The 26098-nt window shown below is 39.6% G+C and overlaps 1 protein-coding gene across 2 annotated transcripts in view; it reads left to right on the forward strand.

The window, feature by feature from the left end:
- LOC101737547 (zinc finger protein Gfi-1b) overlaps positions 1-26098 on the forward strand; it is a 90455-nt gene that overhangs the window by 15576 nt on the left and 48781 nt on the right. For both annotated transcript variants that reach the window (XM_004929287.5, XM_012692995.4), the window contains exon 2: positions 14198-14323. In XM_004929287.5, coding sequence (XP_004929344.1) covers positions 14198-14323 — 126 coding nt within the window. The remainder of the gene's footprint in view (positions 1-14197; positions 14324-26098) is intronic.

Genomic DNA, 26098 nt, shown 5'->3' on the forward strand with positions numbered 1-26098 from the left:
AAGTTACTTTAAGGCCAACTTGACCGGGCGGCATGTCTAGTAGTTCTAAGAGCATCGTATTTAATCACTTCATAGTATAAAACAAAGTCGCTTTCTCTGTCCCTATATCCCTATGTATGCTTAAATCTTTAAAACTACGCAACGGATTTTGATGCGGTTTTTTTTAATAGACAGAATGATTGAAGAGGAAGGTTTATATGTATAATAACATCCATTAAATAGTAGAGAAATCAATAATAAATTACAGTTTCCGAAGCGAAGCGAGGGCGAGTCGCTAGTAAACTAATAAAATTAACCATAAAAACTATTATAGTTAGTTTTATTATCCATTTTGCAAACTATTTTAAAACTCATTTAGTTACACGAAACAATACAATACAAGTAAATTCATTTGCGTCTTAAATTTTCATTGCATCTTGAACACAGGATGTGAGATGATTAGGTTTCACGGACATCTCGCTAGCGGAGGCTGTAGGCGTTTTAATCACGACACTGTCTTTGACTCATCTGAACTTTGATTAGGGTAACTTTATCAGCTGACTCAGGTTTTTTTTTTTATTGCTTAGACGTGTGGACGAGCTCACAGCCCACCTGGTGTTAAGTGGTTACTGGAGCCCATAGACATCTACAACATAAATGCGCCACACACCTTGAGATATAGTTCTAAGGTCTCAGTATAGTCACAACGGCTGTCCTACCCTTCAAACCGAAACGCATTTATTATCGCAACGATTATTGGTGGAAGAGCATGTTTCTATGGCATAGATGGGTTTTTCTTTTTTTTTATGATTGAAGGATTACTGGTGGCCCTGAGGCCATTCCAGTTTCACCAGGTTAGGTGGGCGAGCAAAGGCTCAGCTAAGAGGGGTGGGATTTGCTAACAGCTGTTCGACCGCCTCCGAAGGAGACCTAACAGCTCCAGAGCACTTGCTTCGCGAATGAATCTACTACCGGATCGGAATCGCGACCTGCTGAGAAGATCCGGCGAGAAACTCAGCGAGTTGATGCATGGGTTAAGAGCGTAGATGGGTGAATGAGCTCGCGGCACATCTCATGTAGAGGGGTTACCGGAGCACATGGACATGACAACGATAATACTTCCCACTAACCCACCTCGAAACATGAAGTCGAAAATGAAAAACATAGTATATGAAATAGCATCTATGCGAGCAATTTTTCAAAAGAAATACCTACGTGATACGTATCCTGATTGATCACGAAGCAGGAAAAGTAACATCGGGTAATAAATACCAAAACCCGCCAATTTATAATTTGCGTTAATACTTATATAATTTGCATTATTATTGGTCGTGGGCCGTTTTGTGATCCCGCATTTGTATCTACACAAATGCTCTGCTTGTTTAGCCGCGCAAAAGTAATACGTTCTGGCTTGAGGACTGAACTGTCGTCATATAAAAACTCAGACGTTTTATTTTTTATTTATTTTTATTGCTTAGATGGGTCGACCAGCTCACAGCCCACCTGGTGTTAAGTGGTTACTGGAGCCCATAGACATCTACAACGTAAATGCGCCACCCACCTTGAGATTTAAGTTCTAAGGTCTCAAGTATAGTTATAACGGCTGCCCCACCCTTCAAACCGAAACGCATTACTGCTTCACCACAGAAATAGGCAGGGTGGTGGTACCCACGCGTGCGGACTCACAAGAAGTCCTACCAACATTAATTACGCAAATTATAGTTTTGTGGGTTTCATTTTTATTACACGATGTTATTCCTTCACCGTGGAAATTCAATCGTGAACATTTGTTAAGTACATATTTCATTAGAAAAATTGGTACCCGCATGCGGGATTCGAACACCGGTGCATCGCTTCAACACGAACGCACCGGACGTCTTATCCATTATGTATGTCTTATGGAGGATGGTGGCATTCACTTAATCTATTTTACACTTCATATATGTTTTTTTTTTTTTTTTATTGCTTAATGGGTGGACGAGCTCACAGCCCACCTGGTATTAAGTGGTTACTGGAGCCCATAGACATCTACAACGTAGACGCGCCACCCACCTTGAGATACAAGTTCTAAAGTCTCAGTATAGTTACAATGGCTACCCCACCCTTCAAACCGAAACGCATTACTGCTTCACGGCAGAAATAAGCAGGGCGGTGGTACCTATCCGCGCGGACTCACAAGTGGTCCTACCACCAGTAATTACGCAAATTATAATTTTGCGGGTTTGATATGTATTTATATATACGTAGTTTGATTCACTAATTGACTAATTTCCAATAGTGACCGTTACGCACCGCTTCAAGCCTAATCCGCTACACAAAAACAAATTCCGTTCTTATCATTTAGCTCGTAAACCAGGAAACCGCGACCTCCGAACTCGCATACACGAGTGGGCCAATTAAAAATAAAAGATTCTTATTAACAAAACAAGGGGCTCAGTGTGGCAATGATAAGCACGGGACGGCAGACGGCGTGTCACCAGATAAGAGATATTCAGTGAAATGTGTACTGCAGATGCGCGCGCCATTGTTCATTTGGTTATCAATATAGTACCTAATTAAAACAACTTTTACGGTTTAAATTAGCGTGTTTTTATAGTCATTATACTATTTTCAACGTTTTAAATTCTTTACGGTTTTCGTGGTCACCACGGAAGACATTCAAGATATATATATATATTTTTATTGCCGTATAGGCAGACGAGCATACGGCCCACCTGATGGTGAGTGGTTACCGTCGCTCATGGACGTTAGCAATGCCAGGAGCAGAGCCAAGCCGCTGCCTACCGTTAAAATAAAAAAAAAAAAAAATGGGAGATTAAACCGTAAAAAAGGCTTTAATTATATACTGGACAATATTGTTATGATCGTTTTTATCAGTGTCTCTGATTGTGCTCACGGCATCACCTGAACTTAAGCACTGTCAAAAATAAAAACTTCAACTCGTATTTAAAAAAAACCTATCCAATAGTATTTTTTTGCATATTGTCACTGATTCTTTTAGCTTTCGCTTATAACAATACATTTTCATTGATTAACATCAAAATGAAAATTTTGATGATATTCTTAGTTGTTATTCATTAATTCAAAGGTAATTTTTTTTTATTGCTTAGATGGATGGACGAGCTCACAGCCCACCTGATGTTAAGTGGTTACTGGAGCCCATAGACATCTACAACGTAAATGCGCCATCCACCTTGAGATTTATGTTCTAAGGTCTCAGTATAGTTACAACGGCTACCCCACCCTTCGAACTGAAACGCATTACTGCTTCACGGCGGAAATAGGTGGGGTGGTGGTACCTACCCGTGCGGACTCCCAAGAGGTCCTACCAAAAAAAAAATTGTTATACTGTACTAAGGAAATAGTGAAATAAGATAAATGTCATCGTATTGAAAAAGCTTCCGTTATAAAGATTATTCTCGTTGAGTTGTAGTCAATAATACGTTGTGCTTTGGCCACCCAAGCTTTTTGTAACTCTACACCGAGATTACGCGATATGAAAGCATGGAGATGAACTTTATGGTAAAATATTCTTAATCATCATCATCTTCTGAATAGATGGTAAATAATAAATAATTACTGTACATTACCATTAATTAAATTGTCACACTTCGAGATATAGTGGTAGAAATTACTGGTGGTAGGACCTCTTGAGAGTCTGCGAGGGTAGGTACCACCACCCTGATTATTTCTGCCGTGAAGCAGTAATGCGTTTCGGTTTGAAAGGTGAGGCAGCCGCTGTAACTATACTTGAGACCTTAGAACTTATGTCTCAAAGTGAGTGGCGCATTTACGTTGTAGATGTCTATGAGCTCCAGTAACTACTTAACACCAGGTGGACTGTGAGCTCGTCCACCCACCTAAGCAATAAAAAAAAAATAGTTGTTAAAAAAACAAAATGTGTGCAATTCACACGTGGTAGAAGTGAAACCTTCCAAAATTAAAATACAATTATCCTAAGCGTCTTAAGTATATGTAAAATTTTGTCATTAGTAAATAATTGTAAAGGTAGCGCCCTCTGTGAATTGATATTTTAATTTCACGTATAATCCTAAATTAAAATTCACTACAAGAGCTTTCATACACACGTTAGTATTAACAAATCTCACAGATGGCGCTGTATTAAATAGTATGTATATTTCTGTCTCATTCTTTGCTGGCTTCATCCTACACATTTTTGTATTTGTGTCTCTTACCTGTCGTTTTTTCCGTTGCATCCGGTTTGAAATCACAACGATTCTAAAGAAGTTTTCACTTCAAAAAATTATTTTTTAGCTATTTAGCTATTTAGATGAAGTATCTAGTTTATGAAACGAAGAAATGTAATTAGTTAACACGGCTTCCGGTTACGGCTGATAGAAATCATCACGTAACGTTAAAGCGTTATGCGGATACATATAGAAAGGTACGGAGTGAGCGAGTGAACGATACAGTCGATACATTCGTCAGTCTGTTGAGCTTAAATTTGTTCATTCGAGAATCACAAAAACTATGTTTAGACATAATACTTTATCTCACAAATATGACGGGAATCGAAAACATATATTTTTTTCTTTTTAAAAAACAGTCGCAGTTCGCAAAAAATGTAATTTAATATTTAAAGGAATTTAAATATTAATTCAGTTATTACAAAATTTTAAATACTCTGAACTGCCGGAGCACCTCGTTAACGAAATAAAACATGTAACTAAAATAAATCACTAAACAAATGCATACATAAAAAATAAATTCGGTCCTTAAATTTTTATCTTGAATTGTTTTTCCTTCCTCATAATCAAACAAATATACTCGCAATCATACAGCTTTATACGTATTGCTTTCTGTTCGCAATGTAATCGCTTACCAATAAGCTTCGATGAATGAACGATCGGATCCATTAATGAACTGTGCTTTGTACAATTGCGTGCAATTTAAGTGGTGCGGTCTCTTTGCGGATAAGAAACTGAAATAACTATACTTTTTAGTGTATCTATATATTAATACGTGAAGCAAAAACTTTGTATCCCTTTTTACGAAAATTGCGCGGACGGAGGAGTAATTTTCCAGACTTATAGAGAATATAGAGAAGAAGTGCACAATGCTAATATTTTTTAAAAATAATGCATAAAAGATACATTAAATCAATAAAGAAAAACTTACACACACTACATACCATATATTTGACGCAACACGCATGCATACTATTTATTGTCAAACTTTTGTTCTTGACGTCCGTTGTCAAATTGAGAATAGATTAAATATTGTTTGCCTTTTTTAATATTTTTTATAGTGTAGCCTTGGCAAAATTTGTGATTATAGAAGTATAAAAACAATCATAATAGTGTACAAACTGACAATTCCAATTAATTATAGTCGAGTTTCGACTACTGCGGGACCTCTAGTATTAATAATTCAGCTAATCTCAAACTTAACTGAAAACCGCATTCATATCGCTACAAAAATTGACTACAAACACACATACTATGTGTTTGTGATAGCACTAATTAGTTTAGGGTGGTAAAACCGGTAATTTCAAAATGGAAAATCATATTTTCCCTACTGCATAACACTATCCTTTTATCAACACGATTTTTTATATGCGGCTTTTTTATAACGTATTTTTAATTATTTCAATTTCAGAACATGTAACTAGGTTGAATATTCCAGAGAATTAATTGGAAAAATCAAAATACCGTCATTTTGTATCCGAAATTTAGGTACCGTTTTTAAAAATGAAGACCAGTGATGATGTTCAATTCAATATTTTAAAACAAAAACGCTCTATAACACGTGATGTATTACGTATAATTGACATGCAATTAAAAATCAGCTGGTGTACGGAGTCAACGAACTCATGCGCGGCGGGTCAACGTTCCCAGCTGTTTTCTCTTCCATTGCGGGCTGATGTTTTTTTTTCACTACAATGACAAAACCTATGCTTATATTAGTAACGTGATAGTTATTACTGTATTATACTGTATTAATATGTTATAAATTGAACTTCAAATCATATTATTTACTTGTCGTATCTTGTAATTATAATTTAGATTTGTCTGTATCATTATAATTAGTTGTTAATTATCCAAATTTTTATTTTATCGGTGTCCGACGCATGACTGTATAATCCCAGCAGTTCACACTGATTGATACAACGTTCAATGTATTAGTACGTGCTTACATGTAAATCTTTTTTCAAATGACATTAATCTTTTGTTAACAAATCCTGCTTTGATTGATTAATTAGATCATTTACTCGAAAATTTTGATTTTTTTTTCTCTTATCTTGTATGAAGCGCTTTGAATTTCGATTCTGTGGGTATCAGGACAAGATTGAAAATGGTTTGTGCTAATTGTAGTTATTTATCATTTAAATCAGGAACACGGATTACAGTTACGTTTTTTGGTTATTAAATATTCGATTTGGAATTTTAAGTAATGAATCAGTAAAGACAAAATTTATCTATATCGATAGGCAACGGAGTCGATAGATATAATGGAATAGACTAATTCGATATTAACGATTACATTGAAGGAAAGTATTACGTAACTACTAAAGAAAAGTAATAGGACACATGTTCTAATGTTTTACTGGTGGTAGGACCTCTTGAGAGTCCGCGCGGGTAGGTACCACCACCCTGTTTATTTCTGTCGTGAAGCAGTAATGCGTTTCGGTTTGAAGGGTGGGGCAGCCGTTGTAACTATACTTGAGACCTTCGAACTTATATCTCAGGGTGGTTGGCGCATTTACGTTGTAGATGTCTATGGGCTGTAGTAACCACTTAACACCCGATGGGCTGTGAGCTCGTTCACCCATCTAAGCAAAAAAAAAAACACCATTATTTTAAATTATTTTATCTATCTGTCTATTTATGTGTTTCTTCGCGCACATATCTGGAATTACTGAACTAAATAGAGATTTATTTGGACTAGGAATGTTGGTTTCACTAGTAACGGATGTTGAATAAAAGTTATCGTCATTTAAAAACAATCTAATAAATTTAAAAAAAAAGTACAGCAATAAAAGATTCTATTCAATTACGTTTTCATAGGTAAACCACAAGACCGAATAAATGTGATATTGAAATAGTTTAAGTCCTATGTAAGAATATACGTCTAATCTCATCGCATTGGTCCGTCCGCGTGTCATTAGGTGTTAGTGTAAAGGGCAAGCGAACGGCTTTTGTATATTAACTAAGTCGCTAAATACAACTATTTATTAAAACAATCAGCATGCTGTGTGTACAAATTTTAGTACATTAGGAATACACGGGTGGTTTACTGCTTATCTGGTAACTGAACCTATAAATGTCGTAAATAAGTGACTTTACCACATTATTAGCTAGACCTTGCTTTTAAGCTCGAAGTCATGAGGTTCTTAAAGCCCCCGAAAAACCATGCGGTCTCCCAGACATGAATCAGAGAAGTTCATAATTTTGGGTGGCGCTCCACCAAGCTACAAAACGGGAGCGATGGAGACAGCTGGTTGACGGAATCGGATGGAGTCACGATCCTCAGCAGTGAGGGACCGATCGAAGAGAGAGAGAGAGAGAAGGCAAGCGCACCGTGGGCAGAACACCAGCTAGATGGTCAGATCTGGTTAAGAAAGCGGTTGGTCGTAATCTATACCATGCGGTCCATGCTACTCATGACCCAACACTATGGAGGAAAGTCTCATGTAGTCGTGATCCTCATCAGTGAGGGATCGATTAAGTACAAAAAAGAAGGCCCCGAGTGGGACAGAGTGCTTCAACAGTATATATATTTTATTATTATTGCTTAGATGGGTGGACGAGCTCACAGCCCACCTGGTGTTAAGTGGTTACTGGAGCCCATAGACATCTACGACGTAAATAAGCCACCCACTTTGAGATATAAGTTCTAAGGTCTAAGTATAGTTACAACGGCTGCCCCACCCTTCAAACCGAAACGCATACTGTTTCACGGCAGAAATAGGCGGGGTGGTGGTACCTACCCGCGTGGACTCATAAGAGGTCCTACCACTAGTATTTCGCTATCTGTCTTTGACTAGATCAGTACGATAGTTTCCATCTCCGCTGCCACAGTGCGCTACAAGGCTTGCCTTTCTACTTGCTTTTTTCCAGGCCTTTTCTTTTTTCTTGGTCTGGCGGGTCCAAGTTTCAAGTAACGTCTTGTAATATCTTTGTTAGAACTAGACTTTGTTAGACTCGATAAACATGCCAACAGACTTAGTTATCAAAAGGTCAATAGTTTAACATTAAAATGTCGGATTCGTTAAAATTAAAACAAGTTTTAAATATATTATATGTATTTGCTGTACAAGAATTCTTGGAACGTTTCAAAGAGCTTGCTGCTATCGTTGACTTTTCCAGTTATTTCATTACAAAACTGTCTTTTAAATGTGTCACATGATTGATTGTTTCTCGTGAAATGCGATTAAATATTACTGTTAATTTTTAAGGGTCAACTTTATTACAATGTTTGGAGCATTGTGCATTCAATGTAACTTTTGATAAATTTTTGTATTAATTCGAAAGCTTCGTCGCCGCGGCTTAAATGAAATATTCATTGGTATCTTAGTTTAGGCAAATATCGATTTGTCTAAAGAATTCCACGTTTACATGAACAACTTCCACAAACCAAACCAAAATGGTATCGTTAACGAAACAAAAAACTTCGTCAGTTTTAGAATTCTGCGTAAATGTTGATTGTTTTTCTGCACGAATAGGCACTTCGTAAGCACCTCATATGCCAAGGTACCAATAACCACTAAACACCAGTTGGGCCGTGCGGTCGTCTCTCTGCCTATCTAATCTATACCGCTGTTTGGCAAGCCAACGACGTCATCAAACATTTTCAGCTTGTCAAATATATTTTTTTCGTACCTATGCTGATAGCCTTGAGAGGCTATATCAGCATTACCCTAGCGTATAGGTGAGCTCTCGATGCTCAAACCGGATGTGTTGCTAACACGAGCCCTACTAAGAGCAGTGCTTCCACAGAATCTATCACCAGATCGAGAACGCGACCCACTGTGAAGATCCGGCGAGAAACTCAGCGGGCGCTTGTCAATGATAAAGCGACTTAATATGGTAATTTAAACGTATATTTTCAAATAAAAATCAGTTTAATGCTATGAATTATATACATATTTTGAGTCTGCACAACGGTGTCGGTACATAAATCCAGTTTAAAATTCTACACGAAAGAATCAGCACGCGTCATTTATCTTAAGACCCAAAATACAAGATGAAGCGGGGACCTAACTGGTCAAAGTATTTTTTTATAAGCTAGTGAATGTCTGGAGTGCTTCACTGATAAGACTCGCTTGATTGATAAGACTCGCTACCTATGACACGTTGATGACACTTTGACAAAAATCTTCCTAGAGAATAAAAAATAATCTCAGATGTGACCAAAAAAAAAACAAATATTTCTTTAGTGCGTAAACTTGAGAACGAGTGAACGAACGAACCAATCAGTTGCAAAGGCATCGGACCATAGGGAGGAGCCCCGAGAGCTTACCTACTAGGTAAGGTTACGTTGATATATCTCTAGACCATCAGCTTAGGTAGGAAAAAAAAACTTGGAACACGAGGTCAAAATCTCTATTGTAATGCACAATAATTGTTCCACCCCTTAAACCAGAATATACGCACTCGCCACAAAAACAGGCAGGATGGTACACACCCGAATGGGTTTATAATACGCCCTACCACCAGTCAACGCCAGTTAGCATTTGCAATGCGCTCATAGAATGTCCATCATCTGGTGAATTCCATTTTCATTTTTAGGGACACCTACGGAATGAAATGGGAGTGGTGTTATTGTAGACTGACATCACGCAGTAGTTCGAAATATTCATTATATATCGGACTTTCTGAGGTTTTCGCATATATTTTTGGGTTTTAAATCCCTTTACTCTATAATGGTGAATTTTATAAAATATTCTCAAGATTGAAAACAAAAAGTTCAAAAATCTACACTAATCAGAATAATATATTTCAAAAACACTAAGATTATGTAAACGTGAAACTATAGGTACTAAATTGAAGTCAAAATTTAAAAAAAATGAAAAGGTTTAATCGCCATCGCAAGTTTAATTGTACCAAAAACTTTTACTAAGTCCTCAGAATTTTATCTCACCTTTTGCAACTTCTCAGAACAGTCTTAAGTTCCTTCAGATCAACGGTAACCAGATAACAGCCACAATTTAGTTGTAGTTTGACCACTGTTTTTCCTCTCAGCTATTGTTCGTCCTTTATATCATAGACAGACAGTTCAGTACGTCCAAAATTTATGTCCATATTAAATCTAAGTCATATTTTGAAGTTTTCATAATAAAATATTAATTTTCTTATTTACGTATCTGCGCAGATGTACAATTGGAATTTTTATTTTAGCTCATAACTTTCCTTCCAAAGGCAATCATGCCAATCAGCATACGTTTTTGTTACGTCAAATCAAAATGTGCCATAGCTTTTAATTTGTGGATCTATCTCGCCAAGGGTCTATCCCTTGCAGCATCTTGAACCGCAGGAAACAATCTACAATTGGTGTTGTCGCCGTCAATTCAATGATGAGCCCGCGCCCGGACGTCGGTCAATGATTCCCGACCGTAGTTGGCGCCATTCGGCTCGCCTTTTGTTTTCATCATATCATATGAGTCACACGATGCAACGATAGCCTTGTGGACTTAAAAATAGATACGTGAACTGAAGCCACTGCTATTCCTGGTCGATAATCTAACCTAATTTGTATTGGCTTCATTGGGCGAATAAGCCTTGATAAAAGTCAAAGCCTAGAAATTTTCTTAGCTCAATCAAGGTCCGATGTAAAAAACATTAACTTCAGAATCTTGTTCTTAAAAATGTTTCTTAACAAATGTAAAAACAGTTTAAGTATTTTTTTCAAAGTCGCCGTCATTATTTATCCAATGTAATATTACATTACATTTATTATTTGCCAATTCTGAGATCTTTGAATTTAATGCTTTAAACTCTATGACTTACAAAATAAAATGCACCTTTAACTTTGCGTTATATCTTATCCAATTTAAATCACATCGCACACATCCCTTTATCTCAGATACGATTAACCCAATAAAATTTAACGCAATGATTCGATGATTGAAACCAATCATATCATAAGTCAAGTTGTCTCGTGGACCGCGAGGGAGCCGGCTCTCTGGCGCCACCGAATCGGTCTCTTCCTCTAGGATGCTGCACTGATTGCCCTTGCTCTTATTGTTTCTATCCTGTCCTTTTATTTGGGACTTTGTTCTTGTTACTTTAAAGTTTCCATTGAATTATTTCACCAAAATTTCTATCTCAAACTTTTAATTTTTTTAATAAGCAGCTTTTACTATATTTTACAATGCCTAATTTCTTAGCAAAAAATCTGATGTTTGAGCAATCACCGGAATCCCAAAACGGATTCTGAAATTGTGGTCCTATGTTGAATTTGAATACTAGTTTAGTTTGTCAATAGTTTTGCAGCTCACCATCATATCTAATCTATTGAAACGGTCAGCCCAAAATTGGCAAGCCGGGGCATAAAGTTGGTTAGATAAATTACTGTCAGAAAGACGGTGAAAATAATCATATTAACAATTACCGTGCAGTAGCGGAATATTGCGAAAAATAATGAGACGGTCTATAAAGCTGTATTATGTTTTTACAAAAGATTATTTGGAACTACTTTCAGAATTTATGCCCGCCTTTCCACGCTAGTTATTATTTGCACTCTGAAGGACTCCACTAAAATGATCTACTACTGGAATATTCCGTTCATTAGTAATTTATGTTTAGTAATTGTGACCTTTATTGTACCTTTTATTAGATAATTATAGCTGTTTAATTGCGTTAACAAAAACTTATCAGGTATGAAGTCTCAGAGTCTCTTGTGCTTATGTATCTAATACACGAAGTCTGAGGTTTAAAAATAGATCATTATTTATTTTCCAATAGCTTCAAAGGATGAGGTTACGGTATTTAAAAAAAAACCAACTAATTTCTCTTCTCTTAATTGCTTTTCTTTCAGTTCATTCATAGGTTATCCAACGTCCCTTTCATGTATTTTCATTTCTTACGGTTTTTGTTTTCTCTTAGATGGTTTTTATTTTATTTCGTTCTATATTCCTATCCTATCCCATGATTGACCTACTTGTGGTACAACGAATTCTAAGCGAATTTTTTTTAACAAAAATGCTTCTTTAAGAACCTAGTAGCACATTTAATTAAGTAATCTAAACGAATTTATCAAAGATAGAATCAAAAAATTACAAGTGATAATGACATCATTTTATTAGTATTATCTTGCTTTAAAACAATCAATAATTTTTAATATCTTGTAACTGCAGTTGTGATTACCCAAATACATGTAACGATAAGACGATTATCAGTATTGTATTTATGTTGGGTAATTGTTTTTGGAAGTAAAATTTGGAAAAAGATATTTTTCAACAGGATCTTTGCTCTATTCGTGTTGTATGTGCATCTACTGCGGCCTCCAAAAACCGAACATTGAGAATGTCGTCACTAAGTCGAAATATGAGTCGAAATCATAACTGTAATACCGTTATCTCGAATTTATACTGTGCCCTACCAGGATACAGTATTTTCTACACGTTCGCGCATATCTGAAATAGTCCTTTAGGATACCAGCAAATAGAAAGAGTAAAAATACCATTTACCACAGTATTTGCAACCTTATAAGTGGGCAAGGTAGAAGGGAAAAGACCCGCCGGCCGGCCACCAAACCGTGTTGGTCGGATCAGATAACTGCGCTCACTGGACTCTCTGTTGCGAACGGCCTGAGAGAAGCCGAAAACCGAAGCAAATGGAAACTGAGGGTACAAAGAGCCACGAAGGGCTTTCAAGGACACGACCTTCAGCAATGAAGTATTCGACTAAGAAGAAGAAGTACAAATGTATAGGTAGCAAGTGTTTTGTGTAGTCGTCTCTCCAATAATATCAGTAAAAACTTTCCAACTTGACATACCTAACTAACATAAGACATAAATGAAATTTAATTCACTGATGGGCGCTAGCGACCGTATAATTGTTCTAGGTTGAGATTAATAAGGAAGTGCCCTATAAAATAATATGAATGGAACTAAAATTAACACAGCTGCCTGAATACACGATTTACAATTTTAACACAAATAATATTGGTTTGGTCTGTTACTATATTTATTTATCATCGAATGTTTAGATTGGATTTTCCTTTGTGATTTATCTATATATTAATTAATACGTGAAGCAAAAACTTTGTATCCCTTTTTACCAAAATTGCGCGGACGGAGGAGTATGAATTTTTCCACACTTATAGAAAATATAGAGAAGAAGTGCACAATGCTAATATTTTTTTTAAATAATGCATAAAAGATACATTAAATCAGTAAAGAAAACATTACACACACTACATACCATGTATTTGACGCACACACGCATGCATACTACATATATTTATTGCCAACTTTTGTTCTTGACGTCTGTTGTCAAATTGAGAATAGATTAAATATTGTTTGTCTTTGTTAATATGTACTTTTTATAGTGTAATCTTGGCGAAATTTGTGATTATATAAGTATAAAATACAATCATTATAGTGTACAAACTTACAATTCCAATTAATTATAGTCGAATTTCGACTACTGCGGGACCACTAGTCTGTTTTATTTACTGCTTTACAATTTGACACTTATAGTTTCTTTGCATGTGCGGTAGAAGTACCTGAAATGATTTGTGTAGATCATAGATATGATTAAACTGCAAATGAAAAGATGTTTGTTTAAGTTTCATGTATGGACGGTGCAACAAATTTTTTATTGGAAAGATATTTTGGGTCATAGTGTAGTGTGAAAATTGATGCATTTACCTACGTATAACAGCGAGGTAATTGAAGTGATTTTTATATAAATGAATCAATAATGATTAATAATTAATATCGTTCTCTTTCTGTTGGGTGACTTCTTTTTTTATTGCCCTTGTAGGCAGACGAGCGTACGGCCTACTTGATGGTGAGTGGTTACCGTCGCCCATGGACTTCAGCAATGCCAGGGGCAGAGCCAAGCCGCTGCCTACCGCTGCCTACCGATGGGGTCTATGATGTACCCTTCATCGAAATGAACACATTTATAACATTTGCTACTGGACGGTTCTAAATCACGGACATAAGCACTATTTTATCGAATTAAGAACAGTTTCTTCACAGTTCGATAATAATTTTCGTACATTGACAAAACTTTTTTTTTAACAGGATTATCAGCCAGCGAAGCCCTCCGCAACGGTCTCTGTCAGTCTTTGTGGAGTGCATCGGTCAGCAGACCCGAACCGAGGGTCGCGTCGCTACCGCCGGCTCAGAACCTTGACACTTACTCTAGAGGTATGTTTTATTTTAATCAGATTGATTTATGTTGTAGCTGTAGCTCTTCGGCAGAATTTTCTTTAATCGTTGCTTCAGCCTCATTTTCGAAACAGCAAGGTCCATTATATTTGTTAACGTAGCTCCGAAGTGGAAGTGGGCCACACTCAAGATGATCCTTCCAATCCTTTTAAGAACCCAATCAGCAAATATATGACACTTTTTTTTCCTACCTAAGCTGATAGCCTTGAGAGGCTATTTCAGCGTAACCTAAGTAGGTGAGCTCACGGGGCTCAAACCGGAGTGATGCTAACACTGACCCTAGCAAGAGCAGTGCTTCGCAGACTCTACCACCGGATCGGAAACGCGACCCACTGAGAAGATCCGGCGAGAAACTCAGTATGTTGTGTCTATGGGCTTTAAAAGCCATAAGACTTAAGTCTTTATGCAAAATACGGGGTAATATTATTTGGATATTTCCCGATTTCAAAGATCAACGAGAATTGGACAATCCTGTGCTTACCTCAACACCATTGTCTACAACAGCAATATTCTTAGTTACTTTTGAGCGTAGTGCACGAGTTTGATTCTTCAATTCACAAAATTGTTCCAACAGTTTCACAACTGCTAACCGAGAAGGTGGTTCACGACAATCCAAATAATGCTATAGTTTTTCGTTCTTTGATTGTGAATTTTTCACAATTTTTTAAATGAATTTTAATAATTACAATGCATTTTTGAGGCATATATCTGTTTAATTTTAATCGTATTTTTCATGTACAAAAACCTATTATAGCTACACTGAATCGTCGCCACTAGACTTGCGCTGAGCGAGACTAAGTATAAATTAAGCAATTCTATTGATTCTTAACAAACATATTCCTCGCTACCCATCCTCACATATCTTTGGTGGAAACGCAATCATAATAGCGTAGTTTTTACTTATCATCTCTCAAGTAGTGACAGCTACACTCGTGTTAACAATTGAAATGAATGGGCTATTCAAAATTAAACGCCTTATTGGAACACCCCATAGTTATTGTTTTTTTTTATTGCTTATATGCGTGGACGAGCTCACAGCATGGTGTTAAGTGGTTACTGGAGCCCATAGACATCAACGACGTAAATGCGCCACCCACCTTGAGATATCAGTTCTAAGGTGACAAGTATAGTTACAACGGCTACCCCGCCCTTCAAATCGAAACGCTTTACTGCTTCACGGCAGAGATAAGCGGGGTGGTGGTACCTACCCGCGCGGCCTCACAAGAGGTCCTACCACCAGTAAACAAGAGGTCCTACTATCAGTAGAGTTACATTAGCCGATCGCCTCCGCCTTTCAACTTCTTTTAATAATGAGTGCACGTGCACTTCATATATCAAAATTCCAATAACACTGCGTTTCGGCAAATCCCACGGATTCAGATTTCGGCATGACATATCTTATCGGGCCGCCCGTCAGCGTTATCAGGCACCAAAATTACATTTGTTTTACAACTTTGATTTGCGCCGGCAAACGACAAAGCTATATCGATAACGCCGATAAGTTCACAATATTTATCGATACTTTAACTCTACGTGTTATGGCCGTTGTAATTTTTGTGTTGAACACGAATTTTTTTTTCGATAAACGTACCGTTGGCAGAGAAATTAAAATTGTTATTTATGACAGTTGGGTCATGGGTCAGTTTCGGGGGATTAGCGGCTTAGTTCGGTATTACCGTTTTGTGGATCATGGGCATTATTTATTAGTTCTTATTCTAATATGTGCTACGTGTCTGAAAGGTAATTTGATTAATTAATTGCTGTTGAAATGGACCAATATAACTGACTTTATGATGATGTTTGATATCTAAACAAAATTAAAATACAAATTAAATTATTAAGAACGAGCTTAATACTAACATTAAAATAAACCGCGCGAATGACTCGACATAGTTTTTCTATGGGCTTAATATCAGATGTGCCCGCTTTTCCTTCAACAATTCAGTAATATAGCATAAAATAACTATACATAGAATAATCTTTTCAATAACTTCCATCCTCTTCTGAGTCGATCTCTTCATTGCTGAAGGTCGTATCTAGTAATTTTAACTAGTTTAGTAATTTCACTAAACTATATCCGACATATCTGTATTTGATATTATCATTTAAAAAAATATATTCGAATATGTACGTACACTAATTTTTATCATCACGCACTTCTTTATTATTATAAACTGGAAAAGTACATGGTTGTAATACAATAAATCATCTAAGCCAATGTCCATGATGCATATAAGGATTTAGTCGGACCTAAATAATAGTATCTCTTTTTTTAATAACAGTAAAATTCCTAGGAGTATTCCTTTTTATGTCAACGCTATGTTCCACAAGCAGGATGGGACGTTGTAAATCCGATTCAGACATGTGTACCTTACCGAGTAAGTAAATATTAATGTTGAAGATAACACGCGGTCTCTCTGTTTGGGATGAATGAATCTACATTCGTCAAAATGTGACAACTAAACTTTAGATTCAACAATATACCTACGCCTTTGCGGAACACGAATGTTCTATTATAACTGCAATTACAGCAGAAGGCTTGTCTTTGTCTGCACCTCCGGCATTACTGATGATACCTATTTATGTTCATCTTGCCGCGAATATTACATGCGTGCCGGTTTTAAGTTCTTACAATACAGTTTGAGACTCTATTCTTATTTATCTTATATGTATATATTATTCTTATATTCTTATTTACTGGTGGTAGGACCTCTTGTGAGTCCGCACGGGTAGGTACCACCGCCCTGCCTATTTCTACCGTGAAGCAGTAATGCGTTTCGGTTTGAAGGGTGGGGCAGCCGTTGTAACTATACTAAGACCGTAGAACTTATATCTCAAGGTGGGTGGTGCATTTACGTTGTAGATGTCGATGGGTTCCAGTAACCACTTAACACCAGTTGGTCTGTGACCTCGTCCACCCATCTAAGCAATAAAAAAATAAAAAATAAAAATTTATAATTTATTGCACAAAGATAAATTGCACCGCTTTCCTTAGACGTGTTTTCTTCAACTTCTCAAGGCGCATGCCTCTATATGTCAGAATGAAAACAGTCATTCAACTTGGGACTTGAAGTAGGAGTTTCATTAGCATTATGTACCTACTACCCCACTCTTCAAACTTTGACGAAGTTTTCAGTATAAACCGAATTATATATACCATAAATCGGTGAAATACAACCGATAAGATAATATGTAATAATACAGTATTAAAGTAATTGACGTAGTGTGTATTAAAACGGAAATCGACATGTCTACAAATCGATAGATTTAATTACATTGTTACAATTCGAGAATTTTCGTTTTAGCAACAACGATCCAAACACATATATCGAATAACCGGATATTCCGTTTTATTTTATGTTATTTTATTTGATTTTTGGCAGTCGTAGATATAATTAAAACAGCTTTTAAGATTTAATCTCCCATTTTTATTAGTAACAATTCTAAGTAACCTTATTGGTTCCTGCAAAGTATTTGATACGTCGGATATAACGTGAATGAAAATAAAACAACGTCAGACTGGTGGTAGGACGTCTTGTGAGCCTGCCTGAGCATGTACCCTGCCTATTTCTGCCGTGAAACAGTAATGCGTTTCGGTTTGAAGGGTGGGGCAGGCCTTGTATCTATACTGAGACCTTAGAACTCATATCTCAAGGTGGGTGGCGCTATTTACGTTGTGGATATCTATCGGCTCCGGGAACCACTAAACGCCAGGTGGGCCGTGAGCTCGCCTACACATCTAACAAATAAAATAGGCCATAAAAATACTTTCAATTGCAGTTTTTATTATCCTTCCGTTACAATCTAATTCTACAACGCGATCAATCAAAGGGTAAGTTTTGTGCGAGCCAAACCGGTCAATATTTACCATCAAGCCTGCACGGCACACTATTGTTTACCCTATTATTCACGACTCTGTTTGACCAAGTCCGGTCAGTTCTGAACAAATACGACTAGCCAGGGTTGCAATGCAGGTCTTTAGATTTTCATTCGGAAAACCTCTAATTGATTTTCCGAATCTTACAGGTAAATCTTTTGTCTTGTTTGTCTTTGAAGTGAAAACTTCTTTAGCACCCCTAAACTTTGAAACAGTGTAATGATACAGCGACACTAAAAATAGACAAACATCTATAGGAATAAGCATGCATAACATTACTTCTAAAGTTGACGTCGTCCAAAATACGTCATTACCGATCCTCCCGATCCATTAACGGTGATTTTACCACAAGCACCGGTTACCGTCCTCGTTGAACCCCTCGTTTACGGCGAAGGCCTCAACAAGCGAATTAACCCATAGACACAGCCCACTGAGTTTCTCGCCGGATCTTCTCAGTGGGTCGCGTTTCCGATCCGGTGGTAGATTGTGCAAAGCACTGCTCTTGCTAGAGCCAGTGTTAGTAACACTCCGGTTTGAGCCCCGTGAGCTCACCTACATGTTAGGGCGAAGCTGAAATAGCCTCTCAAGGCTATCAGCATAGGTAGGAAAAAAAAGGCTTAGAACTCACTTTTTTTTCTCCCCAAATGAGCTCAAGTCCTACTTGGTCTAAAATGAGAGAGCTAATGAAGCTAGAGTCTCAATTACATTAGGTATATGACGACTATCCTATTTAAGTTGATATAATACTGAGACCTTGGAATACTGAGACCTTAGAACTTATATCTCAAGTTGGGTGGTGCATTTACGTTGTAGATGTCTATGAGCTCCAGTAACCACTTAACACCAGGTGGACTGTGAGCTCGCCCACCCATCTAAGCAATAAAAAAAATAAAAAAAGTCGAAGCGCATTATTTCTTTGTAACAAAGAGGCTGAGAGATGATAGCTACCCGTGCGGATCACACTACACTCTACTGTGTTACGCATAGACTTATTCTTTGATATAAATGCGTAGAAAAACTCACGGCCCGCTTGGCAGTGAGCACTCGTGAATGCCACAACGCTAAAACCGCCACCTATCTGGAGAGGTCGAAGTCTTAGCTGTAGTAGTGTGACTAACGGATGACTATCGAAAAAGTATTCGTATCGCTATCGAAAAAAAATTATATATGGGATTTATATAGCGCTTCTACCGTCTATAAAAAGAATTAATTTCAGTGGCACGAATGAACTTACATACTTTCGTTTCGCAATTGAATCGTCGCGTTCTCGAAACTTGAAACTTATCTATACGTGAAGCAAAAACTTTGTATCCCTTTTTACGAAAATTGCGCGGACGGAGGAGTATGAAATTTTCCACATTTATAGAGAATATAGAGAAGAAGTGCACAATGCTAATATTTTTTTAAATAATGCATAAAAATACATTAAATCAATAAAGAAAACAGTACACACACTACATACCATGCATTTGACGCACACAGGCATGCATACTATTTATTGTCAAACTTTTGTTCTTGACGTCTGTTGTCAAATTGAGAATAGATTAAATATTGTTTGTCTTTATTAATATTTTTTATAGTATAGCCTTGGCGAAATTTGTGATTATAGAAGTATAAAATACAATCATAATAGTGTACAAATTTACAATTCCAATTCATTATAGTCGAATTTCGACTACTGCGGGACCACTAGTAGGTACTCATAATAATCGAAAGCACGAAAATTGTTTTGACATACGGTAATATAAATCTCGAAGGCTGGCTATCGAGTACTACCGTCTAATGTAATGATCCGTTTTCCTATCGTGGACTCGATACATTTACATTAAGAACTCGATTTTCGTGCTTGACGTACTGTAGGTACCCCTCTCAACAAATTCGACGTCGTCGTGGCCTAAAGGATAAGACATCCGGTGCATTCGTATCTAATAATGCAACGGTGTTCGAATCCCGCAGGCGGGTACTAATTTTTCTAAAGAAATACGTACTTAACAAATGTTCACGATTGACTTACACGGTGAAGGAATAAAATCGTGTAATTAAAATCAAACCCGCAATAATTGTAGTTTGCGTAATTACTGGTGGTAAGACCTCTTGTGAGTCCGCACGGGTAGGTACCACCACCCCGCCTATTTCTGCCGTGAAGCAGTAATGCGTTTCGGTTTGAAGGGTGGGGCAGCCGTTGTAACTATACTGAGACCTTAGAACTTATATCTCAAGGTGGTTGGCGCATTTACTTTGTAGATGTCTTTGGGCCCCAGTAACCACTTAACATCAGGTGGGCTGTGAGCTCGTCCACACATCTAAGCAATAAAAAAAACGCAATATATAGTCCCTAATACAACCCTGTGTTTAAGGTACATGACAACCCTGCGTTTATAGCTTAGCTGTGGCTGCTAGCGTGACACGGGACCATGAAAATTGAAATGACTACTTTTTTTTTTTTTTTTTTTTATGATTGAAAGTTTACTGGTGGCCCGAAGGCCTTTCCAGTTTCACCAGGACAGGTGGGCGAGCAAAGGCTCAGCCAAGAGGGGTGGGATTTGCTAACAACTGCCCGAGCGCCTCCGAAGGAGACCTAACAACTCAAGAGCAATTGTTTCGCGAATGAATCTACTACCGGATCGGAATCGCGACCCGCTGAGAAGATCCGGCGAGAAACTCAGCGGGCTGATGCATGGGTTAGGTTGCACGTCGACCTCTTTGTCGAGTTCGACGAGTACGGTTACCGGGGTCCCTAAGCCTGCCCCTAGTATTAGAGCTGAAGGCATCTAATGCAAAGGTTATTGGATCTGATGGATCCGTAAGGACGTGTCTAGGGCGTCGACGGTGACTGGCTCCTGCATGATCAGGATTCGGGGAGTAGTCAGCGGCGGCAACGATAAGGCGATTATCATGACGCATAGCCTTATCGAAGTATCGTTCCGACGCTGACTTCATGTATTTCCGAATTGATTCGAGGCCCAGGTCGTCGTGTAGGTCAACGTTCCTCACGAACCACGGAGCCCCGACAGCTAACCTGCAAAAGCGGGATTGTAGGGATTGGAGGGTGTCTATGTGTGTGCGGGCCGCGTGAGCGAACACCACACTCGCGTAAGTCATGACGGGCCTTATGCAAGTTTTGTAAAGTGTCACCTTGTTCCGAAGGGACATTTTACTCCGCTTACAGATCATGGGGTAGAGTCTACCGAGAATAAACGCGGCACGGTCACGGACTGATTTTATATGCGGGCGGAATGTCATCGATGCATCCAGGGTAACGCCCAGGTACTTGACCTTCCTGGCCCAGGGTATGGGTTGTCTAAAGAGAGTAATCGGGGGTGTGAGATTCCTCCTCCTAATCCGGGAGGAAATCCGTGTGGAGCTTCCCCTCTGAAATAGCACCGCAGTACTTTTCGCTGGGTTGATGTCTATGCGCCATTTTCGGAACCACTGTCCTAGGGCTAGGGCTGCGCTCTGAAGCTTCTTCGCGATTAGGGACTTATTTCTACTAGAATAGTAAACAGTCGTGTCGTCGGCGAATAAAGCTAAATGGGTCGGCGGCGACCGGGGAATATCGTTGACGAATAAGCTAAATAGGAGGGGTGAGAGGACAGAGCCTTGCGGGACTCCAGCTGTGAGAGGTCGTGGGGAGGAGCGGGTTCCCTCGACTCGATATCGAAAAGAGCGGTTCGACAAGAAGTCCCGTATGATGAGCACGAGACTATCCGGCACGCCCATGTTGAATAGTTTGAAAATCAAACCATTGTGCCAGACTTTGTCGAACGCTTTTGCGACGTCGAAGAAGAGAGCTCCCGTGTATAACGGTTTTGGTCGATTAAGCCCCACAAGAATGTGCTCCGTGAGGCGGTGCACCTGTTGAACGCATGAGTGATTTGTACGGAATCCGAATTGTTCATCGATAAGAATGCCCTTGGATGAGACGAAGTCTCTGAGGCGTTTGTAGAGCAGACGCTCATACAGTTTGCCTAGAGACATGAGGAGGCTAATCGGGCGGTAGCTCGTCGGATGATTTTTTGGTTTACCGGGTTTATGTATGCCGATAACGTCCGCTTCTTTCCACACCGCGGGAAAGATACAGTTCGCCATAGCGGCATTGAAAATAGATGCCAACATCACGATGAGTTGGACGGGTAGAAGTTTAATAACGCGGTTGGATATACCGTCGGAACCGGGAGCCTTGCGAGGACGTAGGTCTTTGATCAAGTCTTTAACTTCCATCGGGGTGACGGGTGGTAACGCATCAGAGGGTGGCAAGGAGGCTCGGCGTTCTACCTCACTGTCTACTAATTCTACATGAACAGGGTCCACGGATTGAGTGCTGGGCGTGCACTGGGTTTGCAATGTATCGGCCAGCAGCTCTGCTTTTTCGTCATCATCGAACGCCGCGAGTCGGCCTGAGGGGCCTACGAGGGGGGGCATAGTTACTACCGTATCCGATTTGAGAGTACGAGCTAAGCGGTAGTAAGACCTTTGAGAGGGCGCGAGTCCTTCTAAGAAATCAGACCATCTGGCATCTCGGACTTCGGTGATGCGAGACTTTACGTCGCGTTGTAGGGCACGCATTCGAATACGATTTTCCGCGGTAGGATACCTATCGTACGCACGGATCGAGGCGTTCTTAGCTCTAAGGAGTTCCCTAATATCGTCGGGCAATTTGAAGCGGTGAAGGAAGTCCTCCGCTACAACTTGCTTCGATGACCTATCTAATGTCGAGGTGATGTGTGACGTTACGATGTCTATGGCTTCAGCGGTATCCCGAGGAGACGGGATAGAGTCCGGACTAAACGGAAGCGATGGTGGATCAGATTCAGCCAGGCTGATGCCCAGCGTGTGCCAATCCACCACAGTCCTCGTGACGGGAACGGAATCGGGAGCGCGACCGAGCTTCATAACGACGTGGCGGTGGTCTGAATCTAACTCTGAAACTACTTCGATCGAGTGTAAGCGCAGAGTTACGTTTTTTAATAACGCTATGTCGAGTATATCCGGGCGATGCGCGATATTTAGCGGGTAGTGAGTCGGGGTTAGCGGAGCGACGATATCGAAGGCGAGATCATCGACTAACGCGTCAAGCCGCCTGCCATTCGGGGTTGTGGTGTGTGAGTTCCACCTGATGTGTTTACAATTTAGGTCGCCCGCCAGAATGACAGAGCTCCCCATACCGAGCAGCGCCTCGATATCACTGCTTAGAACGATCTTATCCGGTGGAAGATAAACGGACGCGATAACGATCGGCGCGTGTCCCGTCAGTGAGATTCGGCACACTGATGCTTCGATATTAGCGAGCGCGGGAGGATCGAGCGGGACGCAATGCAGGGCTCTTCTATAGTAAATGACGGTACCACCACCACGGGCAGAGAGCCTGTCGTTCCTGACCATGTTATAGTTCGCGATTTTAGGGTCACGGCGCGCGGGCTTAAGTAGGGTCTCCTGCACTAAAAAGATATCAATTTGGTGGTCACGCAAAAAGTCAGAAACCTGATCACGTTGATTTGCGAGACCGTAAGCGTTAAAAAATCCTATCGTTACGGATAGGGGCTTTATTCTACTTATATACGCCATTGATTACCGGCGGAGTGAGGGGAGGACGTACGTATTTAATGACGCGTATACGTCGGCGTATTCCTGCACAACGGCGATAAAGTGTTGTGCAGTGGAAGCAGCGCGAATGGCGTCGCCCAAAGCGTTAACGCGCTCAAAGTTGATCGACTGAAAGAAGTCGATCGCTAAAGCGAGATTGTCGGACGCGGTCGGAGGGCAAGTCGCGGGAGAGGGACGAGTCGCGGGGGCGGGACGAATCGCGGAGGAGGGAGTTGTAGCCGTGTTCGTGTACGGCAGCGGTTTTGCCCAGGCCGAGACACTGGGCACCGCCGCCGGAACGAACGCTGGCTTAGCCTGCGACGCAGAGGGTGCCGAGGCTTTGATGTCTGGGCCGGAAGCTCGGAGGCGGTTTTGGCGGGCGACGCGGCGATTTATTTTAGGGGCTCGGGGGCAACCACGGTAATTCGCGGGGTGACCCTGTGTTCGACACAGGACGCAGCTAGGCGGTTCCGTCGCGGTTTTTTGGTCGCGAGCGCAGAGGGCCGTGGCGTGATCGCCCAAACACTTAACACATCGGGGGCGCGCGTGACAGTTACGGGAAGAGTGCCCGTACAATTGACAGTTATGGCACTGGCTAGGAGTGCCTTTTTTATGGGGGGCTTCGACAGCGATACCAGAGAGCCTACAGACGGTCTGTGTGTTAAAGATTTTCTTACCCTCGGGGGTAGGCTGGAGAGCGACTAGAACCATATTATATGGCTCCCTACCGCGACCGGTGTGCATACGGTGCACAGAATTCACTGGTAGGCCTTGTTCTAACAGGTCGGCTTTTACGAGCTCTACATCTAACTCTTTAGGGATTCCGCGTATTACAACGCGGAGTTCGCGCTCCTCCTGGAGCGTATACGTATGGAAACTTATACGCTCCTTACGGAGGTAAGAAGAGAGGGCCCTATGGTCGTCGGGTGTTTGAACCTTAATTTGAATGCCGTTCGCGAGGTTACGGGCATTCGTGAAATTTATATTTTTGGCCTTAAGGGCCAGGCAAACTCGATCCCAAGCTGCCTTCTCCTGAAGGATAACCGGGGGAGGGGTCTGGGTTAAATGACTACTGTCTTTGTAGCCTGTGTATGCACAATAGGGCTCCTAAACAAAAATTACTGCGGCGTAACAAACAATAGAGCGACGATCTTAGTTGAAACAAAGCCATTAAATTTAATATACAAAGCTAGGAAAAAAGGAAACTAAAAATAATACATTATTTTGTTGTCATTTATAAAAAAAAATTAAATCCTTAATTTTTTTGTGAACAACATTAATATTATTTCTCTATTATATCTTATTATCAAATCATATTTCAATCAATTAATTTAGCAAAGAGACTATAGTAGAACACGTCCTTACGGATCCATCAGATCCAATAACTCTTGCATTAGGCACCTTAAGCTGATCAGCCGCTGATGCTTAGGATCGCGATTCTGATCCCGTAGTAGATTCATTCGCGAAGCAGCTACTCTTGAGTTGTTAGGTCTTCTTTGGAGGCGCTCGGGTAGTTCTTAGCAAAACCCACCTTGTTCTGGCTGAGCCAGTAATCACTCAAACATAAAAAAAAACTGTAGCAGAAGTCCTTCATGAGCACGTGCTAAATACATAGTATCTATCTACATATTGATACTTGCATTCGGAATTGAACCTCGGAACAGTCCCATTGCTCTATAAGACATCTCTCTATATACTAAGCGTCTCGTATTTAGGCCATGGACGTCTGTACGCAAATTAACTAGAACTAAGCTGTTCAGAGGCTAAGCCATTGGCAATAGCTCTAATCATTGAAATTCAACACACAAATCAATCACCATTCGATTCTACATGTAATCTACTATTTTTTCCACTTTTAATTTTCGTTTTAACATAATTAATTCCAAAATATAAACTCCTTTTCTAAAGAACTTCAAAACAAAGCCTGATTATTCTTAAACAAACGCGACAGTCAATTAAGATTAACGTCTAGTTGTTTAACCCAAATCACAAATTTGGAAATCATTAAAAAATAAACCTCTTTACATCGCGACAATCACAGAATTACAACGTTTCTGTTTACCAGCAATTATCAAAAGAGAGTTTAATCTCAAAAGCGCCGCCCCCACATCTTGACACGACACAAACCTAATCTAGCATTCCTTAATCTGCGTTCAATGCGAATAGCGCTCTTATGTCCTTGAGGTAAGGGCGCCTTCGCCGAGATTGATGTTGAGTGAAAGCACAAACTTGTTTGTTCAAGACGTAAACATGAAGCGTGCTATTGTTTCAGCAAATAGTTCGTGGAATCGACA

This window comes from Bombyx mori, chromosome 4 (assembly GCF_030269925.1).
Source record: "Bombyx mori chromosome 4, ASM3026992v2".
Taxonomy (NCBI): Eukaryota; Metazoa; Arthropoda; class Insecta; order Lepidoptera; family Bombycidae; genus Bombyx; species Bombyx mori.